This window comes from Schistocerca piceifrons, chromosome X, assembly GCF_021461385.2.
Source record: "Schistocerca piceifrons isolate TAMUIC-IGC-003096 chromosome X, iqSchPice1.1, whole genome shotgun sequence".
NCBI classification, from domain to species: Eukaryota; Metazoa; Arthropoda; class Insecta; order Orthoptera; family Acrididae; genus Schistocerca; species Schistocerca piceifrons.
The window spans coordinates 803385201-803400308 of NC_060149.1; the positions used below are offsets into that span (position 1 = coordinate 803385201).

The 15108-nt window shown below is 43.8% G+C and overlaps 1 protein-coding gene across 1 annotated transcript in view; it reads left to right on the plus strand.

Annotated features, from left to right (window-relative positions):
* The window catches only part of LOC124722863 (cuticlin-5), a 325648-nt gene that overhangs the window by 187079 nt on the left and 123461 nt on the right, over window positions 1-15108 (plus strand). Inside the window, exon 3 of the mRNA XM_047247993.1 lies at window positions 4464-4607. Within this exon, the coding sequence (XP_047103949.1) occupies window positions 4464-4607 (144 nt within the window). The remainder of the gene's footprint in view (window positions 1-4463; window positions 4608-15108) is intronic.

Sequence of the window (15108 nt, forward strand, 5' to 3'; positions counted from 1 at the left end):
CCCATTCGCGTTAATTCAGTTTGTATTAACATACAAGTTCGCCGTCACTGAAAATTATTCTACGTGCAGTCTTCTCATCGGCTTGTTGCCTCGTCATAAATTAAACAACGTATTACTTCCTTTTAGAGTGGTTGGTTGATTGTTTTCAGTTCTGGACTTATCTGAAGTTTATATGCATGGAAATGAAGATATTTCGTCGAAATACACTCTACGTTGGCTACCGACAAACCCAACTGCTGAGAACGAAGATAAATCGACATCTGTGAATGTACGCTAACATACTCACGCATAAGTCGTTGTTAACCGCGGATTGACAATTTCATGGACGCCTAGAGCTTTTGATGTTCACAGTGGGACCCGTTGCTTCAAATTTCTTAATAGTCTTGCTCATAACTGGCTCATTCGGTGCTACATGATGCCCCAGTATTGTTCGGAGTTTACGACCAAGCTCCTCGCGTTTCTCGTAATGCACTTTCACTGTAAAGGCGCACTATGCAGCGGTATACCCTTCCAAGATAACTAAAAAATCACTGACACATACAGAGCCTCTCCGTAACACATTTCAAGGATAAGATGTGGATATCCATGTAATAATGCCGGCAATACACTATCATAAAAATGGCAGGGATATCGTACTCGGCACACTTTGTGAGACAGACGCTAGTGACCTTCCTTTCAGACTAACACTAGAAATATGTACTGGAAAACAGCTCACAGTACCTAACGATGTCTCCAGTTTTTTTATACGCTCATGTCGTCTACTAGCAACTTCAGAGAGCTAAATAGTTGGCAGACTGGTCGCATATAAATATCGTGGACAATAACAGTTCTGTCATAATTCCTTAAGGTACAATGAAAGATATTTTAACTTTTGACGACGTATACCCTTTAGGAACAATGACCTTGGTTTGTTAGCTAGGAAGGTGTCAATCTATTCGTATATCCCGTTATTCCGTAAGCATAAATTTCGGGAACTAAACAACGATAAGTAACTACTTCGAAGACTTTCCAGAAGTCAATAAACACGTCATCACCAGTCGGTGAAACCCATGATAGAGGGCCAGGGGAAACTGTCTCATTCGTCATACATACACATACAGATACAAACACAAACACGCATTTCAAACGTCAATGGCAAGAATAGAGATAGAATACGAGTAAAACGTTATATAACCCAGCTGGATAGGTATCTAACAATAAGTTTGCCCTAACAAATTATTTGAAAATGAACAACGTGAATCCTTGAGTATTTGTATACCATAACAGGCTTATTGAAATAAATTAGTTGCTACTACTCTGTTAAATAAGAAACTATCACATTAGCGCAAAAACTCTCACTAGTTCATATCTACAGACTTGAACAACTTGATTGGGAGGTAGTTATAAATGTACATATAGTACGTTAGAGACACATATTAATACGTGTCTAGTCCATCTACACCTACGTGACTACTCTGCTATTCGGAATTAAGTGTCTGGTAGAGGGTTCATCGAACCAGCTTCAAGCTATTTCTCAATCGTTACACCCTCGAACAACGCGCGCGGCCAAAAACACTTAAATCTTTCCGTGCAGTCTGTGATATCTCTTATTTTTCTTGCGATAACCTTTCCTCCTTATATAGTTGGGCGTTTACAAAATATTTTCTCATTTGAGGGAGAAAGTTGGTAACAGAAATTTCGTGAAAAGGTCTCGCCGAAACTAAAAACGCCTTTGTTTTAATGATTGCCACCCCAACTCGCGTTTCATATCCGTAACACTTTCTCCTCTATTTCGCGTTGATAAAAAACAAGCTTCTAGTTTCATGAACTTTTTCGATATTCCCCGTCAATTCCATCCGATGTGATTCCATGTGGCACATCAGTACTCCAGAAGAAGAAGGACGCAAAAGCGCAATTAGATAGTTATTATTTAGAGTCAGTTGCCACTTTTCGCATCATACAGATATCTTGTGTAAATTGTTCTGTAGTTTGTTTTGATCTTTTTATGACTTCACGAGACGCTAAATGACATCATCTGCAAATAGTATTAAAATGGCTACTCAGATTGTGTCCAAAATCGATTATATAGATTAGGATCAGCAGAGGGTCTATAACACTTCCTCGGGGAGCACCAGATTTCATTTCTGTTTTGTTTGGTGACTTTGATTCAGTCACAACGCACTGTGATCTTTCTGACAGGAAATAACGAATCCAGTCGCACAACTGAGACGATACTCCATACGCACGCAATTTGATTAGAAGTCGCTTGTGAGTGGCGGTATCAAAATCCTTCTGGAAATTTAGAAATATGGCATCAGTCTGAGATATCCTGTCGACAGCAATCATTACTTCGTATAAATAAAGACCTAGTTGTGTTTCAGAAGAACGATACTTCCTGAATTCGCACTGACTATTTGTGACTAGATCTACATTCCAGTATTCCAGCATCTTTGGTTTATTTTTGATATTCTGCTAAGCTGACATATCACGTCCTCCAAATTTAATTCTTTGAGAAGTTACTTAAGTAAATGAACGACAAAACAGCTAACCCACAAAGCAACGGTGCCATTATTACATTTCATTGTTATACTGGCTAGTAAATAAGCAAATTAGCTGTGGAGTCATGTAGGAATTAGCTGCCATTCCATGATGTGCACGCTCTTGTGTCGAATCAGCTTTAAGTTCTTGACAAGCTTACGTTCACTTTGGCCCTTTTACAGTTGGTTTTTCACAGCTTACCATTTCCTACTGCAGATACTGCTACCCTTTCCTTCCAGTTAAATTTCTTTCTACTATTAGCAGTAACTTTGTAGTTTCTTAAAGAGATAACGGATATAAAAGCACAGTTAACCATAAATAGACGATGATACTACTTGATTTCATTTCCATTTTCACTGGAATGAGCTTACAATCAGAGATGACGTCTGTCGTAAACGATGCCATCGATTTTATTACAGCGTTTTAGATACATGATATTACTTATATCGTGGATCAGAAATGTTATTAGAGTGCACATAGCAATTAAAAACACACTACTGGCCATTAAAATTGCTATACACGAAGATGACGTGCTACAGATGCGAAAATTCCCGACAGGAAGAAGATGCTGTGATCTGCAAATTATTAGCTTTTCAGAGCATTCACACAAGGTTGTCGTCGCTGGCGACACCTACAACTTGCTGACATGAGGAAAGTTTCCAAACGATTTCTCATACACAAACAGCAGTTGACCGGCGTTGCTTGGTGAAACGTTGTTGTAATGCTTCGTGTAAGGAGGAGAAATCCGTACCATCACGTTTCCGACTTTGATAAAGGTTGGATTGTAGCCTATCTCTATTGCGCTTTGTCGTATCACGACATTGCTGCTCGCGTTGGTCGAGGTCCAATGACTGTTAGCAGAATATGGAATCGGTGGGTTCAGGAGGGTAATACGGAACGCCGAGCTGGATCCCAACGGCCAATATTACTAGCAGTCGAGATGACATGCATCTTATCCGCATGGCTGTAACGGATCGTGCAGCCACGTCTCGATCTCTGAGTCAACAGATGGGGACGTTTGCAATACAACAACCATCTGCACGAACAGTTCGACGACGTTTGCAGCAGCATGGACTATCAGCTCGGAGACCGTGGCAGCGGTTACCCTTGACGCTGCATCACAGACCGGAGCGCCTGCGATGGTGTACTCAACGACGAACCTGGGTGCACGAATGGCAAAACGTCATTTTTTCGGATGAATCCAGGTTCTGTTTACAGCATCATGATGGTCGCATCCGTGTTTAACGACATCGCGGTGAACGTACGTTGGAAGCGTGTATTCGTCATCGCCCTACTGGCGTATCACCCGGCGTGATGGTATGGGGTGGTTACACGTCTCGGTCACCTCTTGTTCATATTGACGGCACTTTGAACAGTGGATGTTACATTTCAGATATGTTACGACCCGTGGCTCTACCCTTCATTCGATCCCTGCGAAACCCTACATTTCAGCAGGATAATGCACGACCGCATGTTGCAGGTCCTGTACGGGCCTTTCTGGATACAGAAAATGTTCTACTGCTGCCCTGGCCAGCACATTCTCCAGATTTCTCACCAATTGAAAACGTCTGGTCAATGGTGGCCGAGCAACTGGCTCGTCACAATACGCCAGTCACTACTATTGATGAACTGTGGTATCGTGTTGAAGCTGCATGGGCAGCTGTATCTGTACACGCCATCCAAGCTCTGTTTGACTCAATGCCCAGGAGTATCAAGGCCGTTATTACGGCCAGAGATGGTTGTTCTGGGTACTGATTTCTCAGGATCTATGCACCCAAATTGCGTGAAAATGTAATCACATGTCAGTTCTAGTATAATATATTTGTCCAATGAATACCCGTTTATCATCTGCATTTCTTCTTGGTGTAGCAATTTTAAAGGCCAGTAGTGAAGATGAAGAATATTTTACTGTGGACGTTACAAGACTTGCGAATTTTCCTTTGCAGAGCGGGCTGCGGTCGCAGGAGCTGGTTGATGGCTCTGGGAGCGTGCCCACGGAACTGTATGATGCCGTCGACGTCATCACCGCCGGCGCCGCCAACGGCTCAGACAGGGCCGCGCTCGCGCACGACGCAAGCCACCATCGACCGGTAAGAAGACTAAGTGAAAGTATTTAGCCTTAAAATATGATAGCAGGTCTACTGCGCTATATCTGAGTCCCCGATCAGGTAGACGGGCGATACCCAATCTTATAGTAGTTTCATATTAAGTAAACCTTGTCCTACGAACTGAGAAAGAAATCCTTGAAAAAACTAGGCACAGAACTCAAGTTCCATGGGTGTCAATCGGGAATGCTCACCCCTCACCTATAGAGATGTATTCATTTCCCAGCGGTGACCCTTACGATGGTCACAACATAAACCTCGGCGAGAGCATTGGAGAATTTAAAATAATGATACTACTTCGTCAAATGTGCCTCTCCATTGCCGTCCTTCGGCCAAATAGAACTCGTTAAGCATCTTTCCATTACCGAATTACATCCGACACAATCGTCTGTGAGAAGAAAGGACCCCCTAGCGAAAATTTTCTAGACTGTTATCTACGAGCGCGTGCTGAAAAGTAATGCCTCCGAATTTTTTATGTGATAACTTTTAGAGGTATTTAAATAAAATAAAAATTATTAACACCCTAGATCTTTATTGTTCATGGCTACAACTGCACTGCTTCATCACTATCAAGGTGAAGTCCTCGAAGATATTCTTTACGTTTTGGAAACAGATCAAAATCGGATGAGGCCAAGTCGGAACAGTATGGAAGGTGATCAACGACAGTGAACCCAAGGCGTCAGATTATTGCAGACGTCGCAGCTCTCGTGTATGGTGTGGCATTGTCATACTGAAGGAGTCCATGCGTGGACGAACTCTTCGAATTCGACACTCGATCACAGCACACTGTTTCTCGCGCGCCGACGTACTTACGTTACACGCCGCCATGTTACACGCTACAATTCGGAGCCCTCTAGCGGCAGAGTGCTGCAAATATGTAGAAATGCAGAATAAAGATGTAGAACGTTAACAACGTTTGTTTTATGTACGAGGATTGGAACTTTAATAGTGGCAACTATTTATTTACAGCTCGTACAAAATAGATACGTGTTTCAAAGTTTTACTGACCTTCAGAGTAGTCACCAGCATTGTGTATAGCCCGTTGCTAGGGATATGGAAGTCGTACGATACTCTTAGCAGTGCCAGTTGTGTTGACAGTTCGAGCGGCGCGGTCTATTGCCAGACGAATTTGTAGCAGTTCTGAAGCGAATGTCGTGAAGTGTTTCCTTCAGTTTAGAAATCGAGTTGAACTCACAAGGGATTAAGTCAGGAGGGTGCAGAAGGTGGTAAGCACTTACCAGCCCCATCAGTCAAACAAATCAGTAACAGCTTGCACTGTACATGCTTGAGCATTGTCCTGCAAAATGATGGTCAGGTCCTGCAGAAAGTGTCATCACGTCACCGCTACGGTCGCAGGTTCGAATCCTGCCTCGGGCATGGATGTGTGTGATATCCTTAGGTTAGTTAGGTTTAAGTAGTTCTAAGTTCTAGGGGGCTGATGACCTCAGCATTTAAGTCCCATAGTGCTCAGAGCCAGCCAAAACCTACGACCAGATTAGAGAACCCTGTCGAACATGCCCGTGATATATTGAAAAGGAGTGTTTATGGACGACGTGATGCACCAGCCACTCTGAGGGATCTACACCGAATCGCCGTTGAGGAGTGGGGCAATCTGGACCAACAGTGGCTTGATGAACCTGTTAATAGTATGCCACGACGAATACAGGCATGCATCGATGCAAGAGGACGTGCTAATGGGTATTACAGGTACCAGTGTGTACAACAATCTGAACCACCACCATTGAAGGTCTCGGTATATGCATGTAATGTGTGGTTTTCATGAGCAATAAAAAGGACGGAAATGATGTTTATGTTGATCTCTATTCCAATTTTCTGTACAGGTTCCGGAACTCTCGGAACCGAGGCGATGCAAAACTTTTTTTGATGTGTGTAGATAAATACTGGCCTTGTACCAACATTCCGCTCAGATACATTCGCTACATAAACATTTAGAAAATGTGCCCACCCTTCGAAATTAGATTTACTCTAGACGCAAACAGATCGGGAACAGATATTTCATTAGGAGTGCTGGCGCTTCCGGCCATCAATTGTCACTAACATTGCCAAAAGCCTTATAACAGTGTTGACTCAGTAGAGAAACGAGAAGAAGCCAAGAAGAAGAAGAAATAAAACGGTATATTTCTCAGCAAACAATGCACATTATTCTATTGAGCGTTTTTCGTTGACTTTCTGTTCCACAACCACTTATCTCAATATTTAACATTTTAGCGTTTCTTGTGAAGTGTCAACAACGTCTATCGAAGAAATGAGGAAACGGATCGCTTATCTGAGCTATAATAAAAAATTCTCCAGACAAATTAGTGTACAGGGAGATTATAAATAAACTTTCGCTACTTCAGTCAGTGTAGACGGACCACCCAGCTTCATAGGAATGACGTTCAGACTGTGCACTGCAGGATTTGCGTTGTTAGTAGTGGTAGTGTTATGACTTGCTGTTAGCGGCGCTACTGGTACAGCGACGTTGGGTTGAAAAACAAGCATCACTGGGCATTACAGCTGTAGGCTGTCCACATTGGTATGGACAATGCAGGACGATTTGCTCGTAAAGTATCGAAACAACAGCGATAGTGCTGCTGCTCTTCGCGAGTATCGACGCATTGAAGGAATACGGAGAGGTCCTCCTTTCGCACCGATTTCGAAGAACATGATTCGGAAGTTCGAATTAACTGGCGATTTGGAAATTGCTCCTGGAGGAGGGTGACAACCAACTGCGCCACAAATTGTTAAGGAAGTTACTGTTGCTGTGACTGAGAACGCTGGACGCAATGTGCGATCTACAAGCAGTGCGCGACCTGTGTCACGGCAGCTGAACATTCGAAAAGCGCTGCGGTTAATTGTGAAATGATACCTCTAGTGCCGTTTCAGGCTGTTGAGGATGCAAGTAAGGAACGTAATCATCTCGTGTGGAAATTAAAATATATTTTACGTTTCTTGTAGTGGCCATTTTCGCAGCAGCTGTATATAAATTGCAGTTGTTTCAAAGAAAATGCCTTTTTTTCATGCTGCACATCGAAATTTGTATCTTTATTTATGCACCCAGACGCGTTTCGCCTCTTTTACAAGGCATCTTCAGTGGGTGTCCTGAAATATTACATGATTTGTCCTTTTTACACATAGGTTATGGTTTCACATCTAGGTTATAGATTTAAAAAAGATTGCAGTTGCAGTGATGTGTAACGTTAACGGTGAACTGTAAGATGTCCACCTGGTTGGCAGATGAGAAAAAGCAGTTTGCCTAGATGCAGTGAATTTGAAGTTACGTGTAAGTACCTTTCCATTTCATAAAAAAATGTTAAGGAACTGTTATTAAATCTATAACCTAGATGTGAAACCATAACATATGTGTAAAAAGGACAAATCACGTAATATTTCAGTTTATTGAAATAAGGAATTCGGAAAACTTTAGAATCGAACTTTTCATATTAAGCAAATCTCGAAATACGCACTCGGTTCGATATAAAGATGTCGGCGGTCATCTTACCCATCAGAGCAGTTAAACATAGTCGTTTTATTAATTTAGCGTAGGGCTTAAAGAATAACTCGTATATTGTACAAGTTCATATGGTTAAGTTGGTACGAGATAAGATAAAATGATATGCATCAGTACAAACAGATATATTAATATATGGTATATGCATATATACAGGGTGTTTCAAAAATGACCGGTATATTTGAAACGGCAATAAAAACTAAACGAGCAGCGATAGAAATACACCGTTTGTTGCAATATGCTTGGGACAACAGTATATTTTCAGGCAGACAAGCTTTCGAAATTACAGTAGTTACAATTTTCAACAACAGATGGCGCTGCGGTCTGGGAAACTCTATAGTACGATATTTTCCACATATCCACCATGCGTAGCAATAATATGGCGTAGTCTCTGAATGAAATTACCCGAAACCTTTGACAACGTGTCTGGCGGAATGGCTTCACATGCAGATGAGATGTACTGCTTCAGCTGTTCAATTGTTTCTGTATTCTGGCGGTACACCTGGTCTTTCAGGTGTCCCCACTGAAAGAAGTCACAGGGGTTCATGTCTGGCGAATAGGGAGGCCAATCCACGCCGCCTCCTGTATGTTTCGGATAGCCCAAAGCAATCACACGATCATCGAAATATTCATTCAGGAAATTAAAGACGTCGGCCGTGCGATGTGGCCGGGCACCATCTTGCATAAACCACGAGGTGTTCGCAGTGTCGTCTAAGGCAGTTTGTACCGCCACAAATTCACGAAGAATGTCCAGATAGTGTGATGCAGTAATCGTTTCGGATCTGAAAAATGGGCCAATGATTCCTTTGGAAGAAATGGCGGCCCAGGCCAGTACTTTTTGAGGATGCAGGGACGATGGGACTGCAACATGGGGCTTTTCGGTTCCCCATATGCGCCAGTTCTGTTTATTGACGATGCCGTCCAGGTAAAAATAAGCTTCGTTAGTAAACCAAATGCTGCCCACATGCATATCGCCGTCATCAATCCTGTGCACTATATCGTTAGCGAATGTCTCTCGTGCAGCAATGGTAGCGGCGCTGAGCGGTTGCCGCATTAGAATTTTGTATGGATAGAGGTGTAAACTCTGGCGCATGAGACGATACGTGGACGTTGGCGTCATTTGGACCGCAGCTGCAACACGGCGAACGGAAACCTGAGGCCGCTGTTGGATCACCTGCTGCACTAGCTGCGCGTTGCCCTCTGCGGTTGCCGTACGCGGTCGCCCTACCTTTCCAGCACGTTTATCCGTCATGTTCCCAGTCCGTTGAAATTTTTCAAACAGATCCTTTATTGTATCGCTTTTCGGTCCTTTGGTTACATTAAACCTCCGTTGAAAACTTCGTCTTGTTGCAACAACACTGTGTTCTAGGCGGTGGAATTCCAACACCAGAAAAATCCTCTGTTCTAAGGAATAAACCATGTTGTCTACAGCACACTTGCACGTTGTGAACAGCACACGCTTACAGCAGAAAGACGACGTACAGAATGGCGCACCCACAGACTGCGTTGTCTTCTATATCTTTCACATCACTTGCAGCGCCATCTGTTGTTGAAAATTGTAACTACTGTAATTTCGAAAGTTTGTCCGCCTGAAAATGTACTGTTGCCCCAAGCATATTGCAACAAACGGTGTATTTCTATCGCTGCTCGTTTAGTTTTTATTGCCGTTTCAAATATACCGGTCATTTTTGAAACACCCTGTAGATAATAATGAAAGCTCTAGAACCGGCAGTAGATAAAGAAAAATGAGAAATCCATTTCCCATAGTAGTTGAATATGCAGTGACCCTAGCTAATGGCTCTGAGCACTATGGGACTTAACATCTATGGTCATCAGTCCCCTAGAACTTAGAACTCCTTAAACCCAACTAACCTAAGGACAGCACACAACACCCAGCCATCATGAGGCAGAGAAAATCCCTGACCCAGCCGGGAATCGAACCCGGGAACCCGGGCGCGTGAAGCGAGAACGCTACCGCACGACCACGAGATGCGGGCGTGACCCTAGCCGCAAGTGTTGCGTCTATGAAGTCTTTCCAGGTGACCATGAATTTCGTTTTTGGGCAGTGATGCAAAATCTTCTCCAGTGTTTGTTCCGAAGATCCGTATTCTCACTGGTACTCATCGGTATTTCCTCACTTGCGTAGCGTTGCTTTATGGCCGGTTCTGGGAAAGTTGAGGGAGCTCCATACTTTTCTTGATGGTTCGCCCCCGGGGGTCGTATTCTTTCACTTGATTTCTTATGACCGTGTTGTTGTACATTTTGTGGATAACTATATGGGCACAAAAACAAATAAGCACCAGAAGACGATGCAGAGACCTGGCTATGAATGCCACACCAACAAGGCTTCACAGTCTCGTTGGAGTCCAGGCAGCGAGCACACCGCTCGCACGACGTGAAGATGACGACTGGTCAGTCAGTCGTCGAAATATCGCGTGCAAAAATAGACTCTTCATGTCGGCTGGAACCCAAAAAAACACGGCACTGCCATGGTGTAGTAGTCAACGATGCTGGAGATTGGAAGTTCGATTCTACATCTACATTTATACTCCGCAAGCCACCCAACGGTGTGTGGCGGAGGGCACTTTACGTGCCACTGTCATTACCTCCCTTTCCTGTTCCAGTCGCGTATGGTTCGCGGGAAGAACGACTGTCTGAAAGCCTCCGTGCGCGCTCGAATCTCTCTAATTTTACATTTGTGATCTCCTCGGGAGGTATAAGTAGGGGGAAGCAATATATTCGATACCTCATCCAGAAACGCACCCTCTCGAAACCTGGCGAGCAAGCTACACCGCGATGCAGAGCGCCTCTCTTGCAGAGTCTGCCACTTGAGTTTGTTAAACATCTCCGTAACGCTATCACGGCTACCAAATAACCCTGTGACGAAACGCGCCGCTCTTCTTTGGATCTTCTCTATCTCCTCCGTCAACCCGATCTGGTACGGATCCCACACTGATGAGCAATACTCAAGTATAGGTCGAAAGAGTGTTTTGTAAGCCACCTCCTTTGTTGATGGACTACATTTTCTAAGGACTCTCCCAATGAATCTCAACCTGGTACCTGCCTTACCAACAATTAATTTTTTATGATCATTCCACTTCAAATCGTTGCGCACGCATACTCCCAGATATTTTACAGAAGTAACTGCTACCAGTGTTTGTTCCGCTATCATATAATCATACAATAAATGATCCTTCTTTCTATGTATTCTCAGTACATTACATTTGTCTATGTTAAGGGTCAGTTGCCACTCCCTGCACCAAGTGCCTATCCGCTGCAGATCTTCCTGCATTTCGCTACAATTTTCTAATGCTGCAACTTCTCTGTATACTACAGCATCACCCGCCAAAAGCCGCATGGGACTTCCGACACTATCTACTAGGTCATTTATATATATTGTGAAAAGCAATGGTCCCATAACACTCCCCTGTGGCACGCCAGAGGTTACTTTAACGTCTGTAGACGTCTCTCCATTGATAATAACATGCTGTGTTCTCTTTGCTAAAAACTCTTCAATCCAGCCACACAGCTGGTCTGATATTCCGTAGGCTCTTACTTTGTTTATCAGGCGACAGTGCGGAACTGTATCGAACGCCTTCCGGAAGTCAAGAAAAATAGCATCTACCTGGGAGCCTGTATCTAATATTTTCTGGGTCTCATGAACAAATAAAGCGAGTTGGGTCTCACACGATCGCTGTTTCCGGAATCCATGTTGATTCCTACATAGTAGATTCTGGGTTTCCAAAAACGACATGATACTCGAGCAAAAAACATGTTCTAAAATTCTACAACAGATCGACGTCAGAGATATAGGCCTATAGTTTTGCGCATCTGCTCGACGACCCTTCTTGAAGACTGGGACTACTTCAATCATTTGGAACCTTCCGTTCCTCTAGAGACTTGCGGCACACGGCTGTTAGAAGGGGGCCAAGTTCTTTCGCGTACTCTGTGTGGAATCGAATTGGTATCCCGTCAGGTCCAGTGGACTTTCCTCTGTTGAGTGATTCCAGTTGCTTTTCTATTCCTTGGACACTTATTTCGATGTCAGCCATTTTTTCGTTTGTGCGAGGATTTAGAGAAGGAACTGCAGTGCGGTCTTCCTCTTTGAAACAGCTTTGGAAAAAGGTGTTTAGTATTTCAGGTTTACGCGTGTCATCCTCGGTTTCAATGCCATCATCACCCCGGAGTGTCTGGATGTGCTGTTTCGAGCCACTTACTGATTTAACGTAAGACCAGAACTTCCTAGGATTTTCTGTCAAGTCGGTACATAGAATTTTACTTTCGAATTCACTGAACGCTTAACGCATAGCCCTCCTTACGCTAACTTTTATACCGTGACAAGGTCTGGAATGTCGTTCACTCACAAGGAGACGGTCCAGTCCGACATGTCGGATCATGAGCTTAAATTTTTTATACAGGAAGAATACGTCGAAAGAAAGACCCTGTCAAAATTTTAGGTGCTAACAAGGGCAACTCCCTATCGCAACCCCCTCAGATTTAGTGGTAAAATGGCCTAGTGGATATCACGTCAAAAACTGAGCACAGATCAAGCATGAAAAAAAGAAAGAAGTTACACTGAACTGTGAAAAAAGAAACAAAATAGAAACAGTGAACTGTCCAAGCTCAAGAAGTACTATATCGAGCGACTTGCCAGAGCGACGGTGTGGCCTAGGCGGCATCCAACGTCGAGGTGAGCAGTGGTCATAATGTTTTGGCTGTTCAGTGTCATTTCCTGTAGCTTCGTGTCATTTGAGATTTATCAGAACAGTATTCTTAAATTTCAGTCATTTGTGGGTTATCAGTTTGTGTCAACTCGTTTTAAGAATTGCTTGAAGTATGCTCGCTACGTAGCACTATAAGAAGAGAAATGGCCAGGACAGTTTCTCACTCCATTGCAATTCTGTCTAAATAAAGCTAGTAATTATGTGACGTTCCTGAATTCATTCATTTTTCTTTCGTCTGGTGTACCTGGTGTAAGGAAAATGTTTGTTTCCGTCATTCAAATGACACGTCGGATTATTGTCAAGACTATGGGGAATAAACAAGGAACTGTGTCATTGTTACTAAATTGTACATTATTTAAAACTAATGATAAGGACTGTGCTACGGAAATTGTTATTAAATGACGTACGTGTAAGAAATATTTCATTACAGTAAATTAAAATCACGATTGATGGAAATCGTCTGTAATGTAACATCAAACACTGCCTTGATTTATTTTCCTCTGCTAATCAACTTTGTAAGAATTACGCGCGTAGCAATATGACTGTCGATACGAACTGTCTCTTATCCGAAACATAAATGATATGACACATTTTTGTATGGTATAGGTGCTTCAAATTCGGTTGTGTCACTCCATATACGCTATGTGATCAAAAGTATCCGGACACCTGGCTGAAAATGACTTACAAAATGGTTCAAATGGCTCTGAGCACTATGGGACTTAACTTCTGAGGTCATTAGTCGCCTAGAACTTAGAACTAATTAAACCTAACTAACCTAAGGACATCACACACATCCATGCCCGAGGCAGGATTCGAACCGCGACCGTAGCGGTCGCTCGGCTCCAGACTGTAGCGCCTAGAACCGCACGGCCACTTCGGCCGGCAAAATGACTTACAAGTTCGTGGCGCCCTTCATCGGTAATGCTGGAATTCAGTGTGGTGTTGGCCCACCCTTAGCCTTGATGACAGCTTCCACTCGCGCAGGCATAAGTTCAGTCAGGTGCTGGAAGGTTTCTTGGGGAATGGCAGCCCATTCATCACGGAGTGCTGCACTGAGGAGAGGTATTGATGTCGGTCGGTGAGGCCTGACACGAAGTCCGCTAGCCAAAACATCCCATAGGTGTTCTATAGGATTCAGGTGAGGACTCTGTGCAGGCCAGTCCATTACGGGGATGATATTGTCGTGTAACCACTCCGCCACAGGCCGTGCATTATGAAAAAGTGCTCGATCGTGTTGCAATCGCCATCCCCGAAGTGTTCTTCAACAGCGGGAAGCAAGAAGGTGCTTAAAACAACAATGTGGGCCTGTGCTGTGGTAGTGCCACGCAAAACAAGGGGTGCAAGCCCCCTCCATGAAAAACACGACCACACCATAACACCACCGCCTCAGAATTTTACTGTTGACACTACACACACTGGAAAATGACGTTCACCGGGCATTAACCGTACCCACACCCTGCTATCGGATCGCCACATTGTGTACCGTGATTCGTTACTCCACACAACGTTTTTCCACTATTCAATCGTCGATTGTTTACTCTCCTTACACCAAGCGAGGCGTCGTTTGGCATTTACTGGCGCGATGTGTGGCTTATGATCAGCCGCTCGACCATGAAATCCACGTTTTCTCACCTCCCACATGTTACAGTACTTGCAGTGGATCCTGATGCAGTTTGGAATTCCTGTGTGATGGTCTGGATAGATGTCTGCCTATTACATATTACGACCCTCTTCATCAGTCGGCAGTCTGTCAGTCAACAGACGAGGTAGGCCGGGACGCTTTTGTGCTGTACGTGTCCCTTCACGTTTCCACTTCACTATCACATCCAAAACAGTGGACCTAGGGATGTTCAGGAATGTGAAAATCTCGCGTACAGGCGTATGACACAAGTGACACCCAATCACCTGACCACGTTCGAAGTCCGTGAGTTCCGTGGAGCGCCCCATTCTGCTCTCTCACTATGTCTAATGACTACTGATGTCGCTGATATGAAGTACCTGGCAGCAGGTGGCATCACAGTGCACCTGATATGAAAAACTTATGCTTTTGGGCGGTGTCCGGTCACTTTTGATCACATTGTGTATTAGGGCTTGGCGTCGCTATGCTCTCCTGTCACGGCCTATCGTGTGCTAGGCAGCAAGAGCTGTACAAACCGCCGTCGCAAACGATTCCTCGTGTAACAAAAACGAGTAACTTCAACAATTAAAGAAAAAATACTTGCAGTGCGTCTTAGCAGCTAAAATTTTGACA